General features: G+C 36.7%; 1 protein-coding gene across 2 annotated transcripts; it reads right to left on the bottom strand.

The window, feature by feature from the left end:
* Nucleotides 1–3693: 3693 nt before the first annotated feature.
* LOC107225522 (peptidyl-alpha-hydroxyglycine alpha-amidating lyase 1) lies at nucleotides 3694–8949 on the bottom strand. Of its 2 annotated transcripts, XM_015666027.2 has the most exons (6): nucleotides 8808–8949; nucleotides 8496–8700; nucleotides 7650–8282; nucleotides 7021–7425; nucleotides 6358–6606; nucleotides 3694–4959 (listed from the first exon to the last, which is right to left on the bottom strand). In XM_015666027.2, the coding sequence occupies exons 1-6, from the start codon at nucleotides 8910–8912 to the stop codon at nucleotides 4757–4759; spliced, it is 1800 nt and encodes a 599-aa protein (XP_015521513.2). In that variant the 5' UTR covers nucleotides 8913–8949; the 3' UTR covers nucleotides 3694–4756. The 2 variants fall into 2 exon arrangements, with proteins under 2 accessions (XP_015521513.2, XP_046595623.1); XM_046739667.1 differs by lacking the exon at nucleotides 7021–7425.
* Nucleotides 8950–10499: the final 1550 nt, after the last annotated feature.

Below are 10499 nucleotides of genomic sequence, written 5' to 3'. Positions count from 1 at the left end.
CACGCACGCAGCCACACTCACACACAAACACACACGCGTACGCGCAGACAAGAAAGAAACTATCATAGATAAAGTTGAATAATGATATAGCATTAATTAATATTAGGCCACAGGTATTAGTTATGTCGATGTAATAAGCTACAACGTATACGATTTTTAATGTACAAAATATTATATATTATACTTACAACCATATGTTACATATATATTATAAGTATATTAAATACATTATACACACAGACGCGTAATTACGTTCCTGTAGGTGCAGGATTGAAACTTCCGTTTCATTCTAATTTGGGTTATGTACAATTTCTCAGTTAGAAAGCGATAGTCGTAAATAGCAAAATCGTGTTCAAATATTTTTCTGTTTTTTTTATTTTGTTTTTTTTTTGCGAAAAAATTCTTTGCAAAAATATGGAAAATTTCTGGCCATAAATCGAGGCGAAATTTAGACACCGTTGCTCGCCCTGCACCTATGAATGAAACGTCGAATAACTCAAGGGAGGAAATGTCACGGCGCTAAAAAGGAAATAACTGTAATCGCTAGTATTCCGCGATTCAAAAAAAAAAAGAAAAAAAAAGCGTACCTATGTATACAACGCACGTGTGCGAAAGAAAAAGATACGGAGAAGAGAAAGATCGAGAGAAGGGTAAAAGGCAAAGGATTTTCGTCAAATGAATACAAATTCTAAAAATTAGGCACCCTCCGATTACCGAATTTAAAAATAAAAACACGAAACCATATCACGTATACCAATCGCTAAACGAAAATATCTTATTCCATACAGAAAAGAGAAGGATTCTATTTTTTTTATCACTCGAATTTATTATTCGTCGCTCTTTTTGAATTAATTCTCGCGTGTTTGATTTGTCGCGATACGTTGTATTGAATGCGTAAAGTTGGAGGTAAGCCTGATTTTTTTTCAAATATTACTTGCAAAAGATGGCATATCTCAGCCTGTTGCAGGATTAAAAAAAAACATGAATAATAATAATAAACAAGATTGTTAATCGTTCATTAGCTTTGCGTTGTACGCATATCAAGACGTGGGTTTACTGCTGTGAAGTAACCTCGATACCACGTCTATGCTGTACAGGGAAGAAAAAAAAAAAGAAAGAAACGTTTCAAAAAACATGTGAAAAACTAAAGAAAAGGTGAAAAAAAAAAAAAAAAGGGACGTGAAAAAATATTAGGAGTAAGATAACAAGAAACGAGAGAAGAAATAGGAAAAAACAAAACTGAGAAACGACTAAAAACTGTTAGGAAAGAAAGAAATGAAAAAAGACAAAAAAAAAAAAAAAGAACCGTGGGGAAAAAATAAATCAACAGCAATGGGCAGACAGAGAAATTTTAAGTTTATATCGTTGTATAGTTGTGTATAGTCAACTGAGTGTGTATAAAATAAATGATTATCAAAATACACCGAGTCTATTGATTGTTATTATTATATATTCTTCCTCAAGTTCATTCATCAATATTTATTTTACCAACCAATTTTCGTGGTAACACATTCAACGTACCGACAAAGCGGTTAATTTGACGAAAAGATAATGGAAACGATGTAGGCGAGAGTTTGAGAATACATCAATAGACAAAATCCCAACTACGCAGTGATAGATACATCGCATATTGTGGAACAAATTGGCAAATAGTTGCTCACCTCTCTGGTACCGCGACGCGTCACGTCCCCGAGGGATTGATTTATTTTTAAATCTGATCGAGAAACTTTCGAACGCGTTACGAGAATTGAGTCGCGAACGGTTTAGTCGAGGGAGGTGATAATTGCCGAGGCAAACAGTGCAGGTGAGTTATTCGGTAGTTGCTATGTATTTAGTCCAGAAAAACGGCATCGTTACAAAACTGGGCTTGGCGCGCAACGAGCCAATGTACACTTGTATATTACGCGTGTCCAACGTCGTAAAATAAGCTCGTTAGTCGAGTCAAAAGTCGTACGTGAAAAGGAGGGAAAAAAAAGATACGAAGAAAACGAAATTCACACGTACGAGGTTATACGTATCCGCATACAGCTTCGCGAGCGATTCATTTTACACGTTTCGATGGATTTGTACGCACGTAATAACGGGATTCATCCGCGTGTTACGAACCTCGCTGTATTCGCACTATAAATACCGCACTGGGTAAATGATTAGAGCATATTTGTGGTTCTTTAGCATCGTATATTTCCAGTTAATAAAATAATTAACGCGTTAATTCGCGCCGTTTAAACTACGTTAAACCGACCCGTCTCTTGTCCCGCGCATTCCCTCACGTTTCATTCACGTAATGTTACACATTCTCCGCAGTCAATTGTCATTCTGGGTTTACAAGCCCGTTACCGTTTGTCGGTAATAAAACGGTCGGTATGGTCACTGGTTTGCCTTACCGACGCAGAAAAACCACCTGGTGTAGAGCTCTGAATTACCGACGCATTTTAACTACGTCCCGTGTAATTTCTCAAATCTTTACAACAATTCTAAATAACGATCGTGGCATTCATCGCGAATTTTTCACGTTTCGAGTTGTAGGTGTAATTGACAGCGATTACAAAATGTAATTCTGAGTGGAATAAGAAAGGATACGTCGAAATTGTAACTGCGTCCAATACGGTATACAAACACCCAAATTTTATTGAAAATATACAATTTGCATAGTAAGACATGTTTGTTGTTATAGGTACGTATATGTGTTACGCGTATAAAGATTTTTCACGTGAATGTCTTTTATTTTCATTTTTTCTTCCAACTTTTAGTTCTGGTCTTCCTCATACCTCACGGTCGAAGATATTTCATTTCATGAAACTTACTTAGGTACGAACGTTTCGAATTCAAGATGAATCCCAAATCCTCGCTATTTGGCTTTATAAAATACGAGGATCACGTGGTGGAAGAAAATTGAAGGGTTTCAATGGACGCGAAAATCTTCCGATATATGTACACACCAGAGTGTTTCAAAAAAACCGACTATTTTTTTTTATTTTCGAAGAACATTGAAAAATCTTCCGAGTGTCCCTCAAAAATGACCTCGGTAAAATATGAGCTCTTAATATTGATATTTAGAAGGTGGCGATTCTCAATTTTCTGTTTCCCATTTAAATAACATGGGAAAAATTTTTTTTTAAATTTAGAATTTTATTGCTCGAAAACGAATCGGTGTGAAGATATAAACAAAAAATATTCTTGTATGAAATTTTACGCTCTACAAAAAAGGTCTGAATAAAGATTTGCGCAAGGTAAGTCGTTTCGGAGTTATCAGGCCTCAAACATCGAACCGTTTGAAATAATGATGTTATTAATTTATAAATGCTACAAAACTGACTCATATCACTTAAATACACAATATTATTGATTTTAAAATTAAAACTATAGACTTCCAATGAAATGTTAATTAATAAATTTCATTAATCAACGATATGAGTCAGTTTTGTAGCATTTATAAATTAATAACATCATTATTTCAAACGGTTCGATGTTTGAGGCCTGATAACTCCGAAACGACTTACCTTGCGCAAATCTTTATTCAGACCTTTTTTGCAGAGCGTAAAATTTCCTACAAGAATATGTTTTGTTTATATCTTCACACCGATTTATTTTCGAGCAATAAAATTCTAAATTAAAAAAAAAAATTTTCCCATGTTATTTAAATGGGAAATAGAAAATTGAGAATCGCCACCTCTAAATATCAATATTAAGAGCTCATATTTTACCGAGGTCATTTTTGAGGGACACTCGGAAGATTGTTCAATGTTCTTCGAAAAAAAAAATAGTTGGTTTTTTTTAAACACTCTAATACACACATATGTATGAGATACAAGTATTTGTCGTATATAATACTATCAGTTCCCGTTAGCAGCAATCGGTAGAAGAATTCGGATCAAGTGCAGAGAGAGTTCGGGCGAAATAAATCACGGAGAGAATATCTATTCAAAGTGTCACGTAGAAGTGCGGTGAAGATTTTTCTCGATCATTATTTCATCCCTGCGATTAGATATTCGACTCATTCGGCAAATGAAGTACAATCCTAATGACTTGACGATTCGATTTATTACTTCTTAAAGTACGAAAACACCTCGATGCATATCGAAAAATTGGTGTCGTTGAATCAAACCTCACAATAAGTCGAATAGTAGATAATATCAAAAAACCAATGTCTCGAAATTTCATGCGATGAAAATAAAAAAAAAAAACAAACACGGGGATCTCGAACCCTTCGGTGTCACATTAAAAGCAACGATGAGCCGAAAGCGCTTTGACGATCACGATCACTGTAACAATGATTAATCAGCATGATATTTTATAGTCAATCTTCAATGTTAATTAAATGATTCGCACGATCGATAAACAAACCTGAAATGTACTTGCTATATGCACTTTAGCAATTTTTGCTTACGTTACAGTTAATTTCATATATCCATTATATACTAATCTTATACAATATAAAACACGCACTTCTTTTGGTCGCCATTTAATTTTACTCATCCGATTAATATATGTGTAACGTTAGGCACGCGAAAGAATATGTATATTATTGGGGGATAGTAAAAAAAGTTAAAAAAAAAAAAAAAAAAAAAAAATACACGCGGAAATTACCAAGTCTCAAAACAAATTTTCATTACGCGTTTCTTGAAAACTCTTCACCTCTTTTTTCCGGGACATACTTTGTTTTTCTTTAACTAATATCAAGGTTACCGTATCATTTTATATGGAACTTTGTTCCGGAATGAATAACAGAACGGGGCAAATTTTTTTCGGTAAATATTCATATTACTTTAGTGAGATTATTTTCATCGTCGGATGTTTCGGGTTCGGTATTTAATTTGCTAAAGTCTCGAGTATTTGGCCGTTTGTCAAAAAACTTCCTGCCTTTGCTCTTCCGGTTTTCCGAAAAATTCGAAAGTTTGAAATTTTCTCTCCTCTCGGATTCCCAACCACGCATATCTCGGCGAACGGTCAGCAAGCAGCCTGTAAAAATGGTAAAGGGTATAGAGAAAACGGATTTCCAGCGGATAATGCAATTGGCCGCTCCTGGAACCATGCAAAGGATAAGAATTTGAGAGAAGTACGGAAGAGAAAGCGTCGACAGACGGTGAGACAAGATATTTACCGTATGACGCGAGACGATCATTTCGATCGGTAAGAAAGTACAAAACAATAATTACGTATAAAAAAAAAAAATCCGCCTAAAAATATGTCATCAAAGTGCGAATTCGGAATGTAAATGATGCAACAAAAAGGAACCCAAACCGAATGAAATAAAAATGGTATAATTTATTTTTACTTGATTTACGTAATACGCGGATACATAAACAATAATTGTCCACGATAAATAATAAACATGAATGTATAATATATGTAACATAATTAAAATACTGTACAGTAAACTAATTAAATATCGCAAAGTTTAAACTATGGACGGATGAAATAATGTGCTCCTCACCAGCAGTTACAATCAACTGTTTGATTTAGGAATTTTCTTCAAACGATGTGAAAATTTTTGAATACTTGTATTAAAAATGAAAAATAAATAAACAGCAGAACAAACGTTTGAAATAGTCCATCACATTTTTAGCAGCATCGATTTTAAAGTTAGGAACCAAATTTATATTCAACGCAAATTAAACGATATTACTGAAAACAGTGTAGTTGATCACGGTCACTGACGAATACTTATCTGTGAAACTTTGAGTAGCACAAAAGAAGAAAAACAACCCATCAAGTTATTATATACAAAAAATAAATCTAGATTTTAACAGATCGACAAAACATCAACCATATTCGGTATAAGAATTATAATTAAACAAACTAAATGTTAAAAGAACAGAGTATTCCTGTGCGAAAAATTAATTAAGTACATGTGTGTACTGGTTAATACTAAATTACGTCTTGAAAAATTTATAAACATATAATATTGGACAAGACGCTACTTGGACTAATGAATATCAGTGATTCTACAATCAATGTAAAATTAGTAAGTACTCAACATCAGTCAGTTTAAAATACATTAAAAAAGACTGTGCCACCTTGAGAAAGGCATTTAGATGAATAAAATAAAACAACCGTAAGGCGTAGAAATTAATCGCAATTCGTGAAATCAATTGTCGATACTGGTGAAATACAGCGGTGAATACACGGAGTGAATCTGCGCTGCCTTAATAACACGTTCCTTAGTAACCAAATCCACAATTAAAAGAAAAGCGAATGAAATAATCGAGAGCTTCAGTTTCAGTCAGTTAAATGTCGTACGAAATACAGAAAAATCAATAATAACGAAGCAGAGAACATACAGTCTCTCTAGACATCAATCTTCCTGAACTAATTTAGTGAACTCGACATCAGTGTCGTCGTATCTGTCAACTCTACCTCTTTTCCTGCATCGGGCAATAATAGCCGCTATCGCAAAGCAGAGTGCCACGAGTACTACAGCCGCGGTGACGAGAGATAAGACGATTGTCGTCGCCGTCACTCCTCTGTGACTCACAGTAACAGGTCTGTCGATGCCAGTCAAAGGAACACTGTCGAGACGCGGAGGCGTCACAGTTGAGCGAATAACAGAAGACGAAAGTTCTCCTTTGCGACGTTGCTGCTGCTGATGAATTGGTGAATTTGGCACTGTGGAAGAGGTTTGGAAATAACGATAAATCAGTACAGAAGATTTACCTAATCAGTCTTCTAGAAATGGGTGAAACGGATCTCCAAGTGAAATTGACTTTCTTTCGAAATCAAAATCTTCAGAAAATTGCTTGGAATCTGATAATAACTTGCTGAACGATCACCGTCCCCAATAAATTTACTAAAAAGCAAAACAGTAATAATTGCTGTTTGTCGAAAGTAAACGTGAATTCAGTTGTTAACCTCTTTCTGGATTATTATGGAAAAAAATGAAAGCGTTCACAAAACTAACGAATGAAACAAACTGCAAGCGATGGATGGATTTCGTGTTTTACAGAATTTGACACTAGCGCATTTTGATAGAGAGCGTTTAAGATTCTACATTCAATATTTGTAAGAGTAAACCGCAATTACCTTGAGAAAACTTGTAAATTTTGTGCGGATTTAACTCAACAACGTAAATATGTGCTTCGTTACTAGAAACAGCTATGTCGTGTGGAGTTTGCAAGCTTGGATGGGGACCAAACTGCGATAGAATGCTGCCATTGTTTATGTCAATGACGAAGCCCCTACTTTCTTCAAATTTTAGTGCGCCGTTATTAACGAGGTAAATTTTCTCGTTAGCATAAGCGACACTGTATATTTTGTCACCGATTGAAGGGTGTTTGTATTCCTTGTGGAAGCTTCCATTATTAGCATGAAAGCACGATATTCTCCCGTTTTCTCTGTCTGCCACAAATATGTAATCCAAATCTTCCGCCAGTGCCAACGCGTGAGGTACTAAAAATGCGTTCGATGGGGGCAAGAAGTAACGGCTCTCTGTAGACAAAATTATTATCGCCCGTTGTTGATTATATACAGTGATACGCGTAAGAAGCTCGTTTTATTTACATCCAAACAAATTCTTATGCCAGATTTAAATTACGAGCAAAAACTGTCACAGATGTTCATGTAAAAACTAAGTATCTGCGAGAGAAGCCGAACATCTCCGAATGGATCAAAAAGTTTCTTTTGTAAGAAATCAGAGCATAAAGAGGTTTTACCTGTCCCTTCCCAATGACGACCCCACGTCAATATTCTCTCTCCCTTTCCATTGAATTTTATTATCCTTGAATTGCAGTATCCATCGCTGACATAAAAGTCACCATTTTTTTGTACGGCAACTGCCGTAGGTTTGCAAAACCTTGTGTTACTGTTGCCCGGTTCGAAAGCTTCGCCCAAAATCAAAGACGGTTTGATTTCGTATCGGCCAATCTTTTCCTCGAGCATATGACTGTCCGCGAGTTTCAATTCGACGTCAAATTCTCTACCGGTTTTCACTTTTTGCAATTTGTCAGAAGCCAGATCATTGGCATCAAACTTAAAAACCTGGTGCATGGCTACGTCCGTAATCCAATAATTTCCCAAGTGGTCTACGGTAAGTCCATGCGGCATGTAAAACATGCTGTTACCCCATTCCGAAATCTTTTGTCCACTGTCGCTGTTTATAAGCACAATAGTGTTTTCCCTTACCGGCCCTGCTTCTCTGTCAAACTTATTGTCATTTCCAAAACTACCGATGTTCCACACTCGACTTCCTCTATGAAACACAGCCACGTTACCCTCTGGGTCAATAGACACTGCGGATAACTGGCCAAATGTTATATCTGAAGCCCATTTATCGTCCCAAACTATACCTGTGTATAGAAGAAATACGTACGTTTTACATTTACGAAATTTCCCATCAATACTTCCAGATTATAGACTAATTAAATTTAGCTGTTTTGTGGCTCGGATAAATTCACAGTATTCTTAGACACAACTGCAAAAGACTCACGACCTCGCAGATTCTGATAAATTAATGTTCTCTAAATTTGTATAAAGCTTGAATTATACTGTTACAAACGCACTCGGATCCAATTTTTCCGAAAATGAATTTGAGCCAGGTGAGATTTGACTCGATGAAACGTCTCTGCTAAGTAACGGAGACCACGGCGGTGCTTGTGGTCCTCTTTCCTTGTCCTTTACTCTGTTTCTGTTGCCATTGTCGTTGTCAGTATAATCGGTATAATCGTTAAAATGAAATTTATTTTCAGACAAATAGGGCGTCTTGATCTGTAAAATCAATCGAAACCGGTAAAATTTCCCAAGATAATTTTATCGAGCATAACTGATGCAGCTCACACGATATTGTTACAGGATGCTCGTAAGCTTTTTCTCACCTGAGAATTTTGCAGCACCGATGTTTGAGAAGACAGATTGACTAGAACCGCAAGAGTCAACGAGGCCAGACAAGAAGGGTTGAGATAACGTTGACAAAAAGTCATGACGAGAATAAAACGACAGAACTGTTTCTATTTGATGAAAGACTTTGGCAGATGTAGAATGTAGACGTTTACACTAGGTAACTAATAATTTATTGACAAGTATAGCCAATGACAGATATAAAACTGTGTAACTACAATAAAATAAAAAAAAAAAAGTAGAAAAAACACGTGTCACTGCAGCTGTTCTACAAGGATTGTCATAATGTTACAGTGAATATTACAACCGCGATTGCTCTTTACCATAATTATAGTTACTATGGTTATGGTCAGGTATTTTAAAAATTTACACTAAAGATTAAAGCAGCCGGCTGACCATTCGCTGGTACTAGTCATCTGTTCATTCTTCAAATCGACGCAACAATCACGCGAAATTATTTGTCCCCGACAATATAGTTGGTATACTTCAGCTGTTTCCGGCTATTCGATCACGTTGCGAGTACCGCTTTGTTATTGTCGTTAAGATTATCAAAATAATACTACGGGCGCTTGACACTAACAAACAGGTTCAACGGTATCCATACGTGTGTACGCAAATAACGCACTCGATAACAGGTGGCATTGGGATGACGCGACGCTGACGTCATTACGACATTGACGGAAGAATTTAGAGACGGTTACCCCTGGGCAAATTGTTGCAACTGATACTCGGCGGGTAAGTGGGCCGGGGCCATTAGAAATCGTCTTATGAATCCGGTAGCTTCTCTATCGGCGGGAGCCGTGCAACAAGCAATCCCATAGTCACGCCTACGAGCAACGCCGCACGGCTGATTCGCATGGAAAGCGAACAACGCGGTGGAAAACGTCGAGCTGTGTGAACGTAGATGGCACTTCGATTGACATTCAAATGTTTTCGATAGTCACTTTCCAAACAAATGTTGACAATCGAAACAAAAGGCAGTGAATATCCGATAACAAAGCCAACGATCCGGGCGCTTTGAGCTGCCCATATTTGTAAACATCACTTGATTTACGATAAATGAGCTGGCATCAAGAAATCGTCGAAAGACACAAATGTAAACAGATTCAATGAAACATTACCCAACGATAATATGCGAAGAATTGTAGGGGCGGAGATATGTTGGCGAACGATATAAAATCGATATGAGATGTACTGATGAAAAAATACGAGCCTGTAAATGCATACAAGGCACGGCAATGACACAACATACATTTACAACAGATAGATCGTAATATTCGTGATATGGAGGTTAACGAATCTTTGATCGTCCTCAATGTGAGGTCGGCAGACATAGTCGACCTCCTTAGCACCATCCCCATAACCGTGCATCCATCACACATCCTGAAGTCCTCGTTGCATAAATGTGTGTGTGTGTGTGGACAAATGAGGCAAAGAAATAGCTAAATAGCAATTTAAACGCCAAGTCATAACTTACGCATAATACAGCCTCGCCGACCATCACCGTACTCGAATAATACGTACGACTGTCATCTGCAGCTCCCGCTTCCGTGATATCAAGATCGCACAGCTCATCCTTGAAGTGTTCAAATATCTCCAAATATCGAAGTCCACGTATCTCAAACGCGAAAAAGGGCTTAACAGCCCCACAATAATAAACAATAACACTC

This window comes from Neodiprion lecontei, chromosome 5 (genome assembly GCF_021901455.1).
Source record: "Neodiprion lecontei isolate iyNeoLeco1 chromosome 5, iyNeoLeco1.1, whole genome shotgun sequence".
Classification (NCBI taxonomy): Eukaryota; Metazoa; Arthropoda; class Insecta; order Hymenoptera; family Diprionidae; genus Neodiprion; species Neodiprion lecontei.
This window is presented reverse-complemented; position numbering and strand designations above follow the sequence as displayed.

Excerpts from the sequence above, each read along its gene's own strand:
- LOC107225522 (XM_015666027.2), bottom strand. The coding sequence starts at position 8,912 with ATGACTTTTTGTCAACGTTATCTCAACCCTTCTTGTCTGGCCTCGTTG. Across the intron at positions 7,426-7,649 it reads TCGTCATTGGGAAGGGACAG|AGAGCCGTTACTTCTTGCCC; the intron begins GTAAAACCTCTT and ends TTTTGTCTACAG. Across the intron at positions 6,607-7,020 it reads AATTTACAAGTTTTCTCAAG|TGCCAAATTCACCAATTCAT; the intron begins GTAATTGCGGTT and ends CCTCTTCCACAG.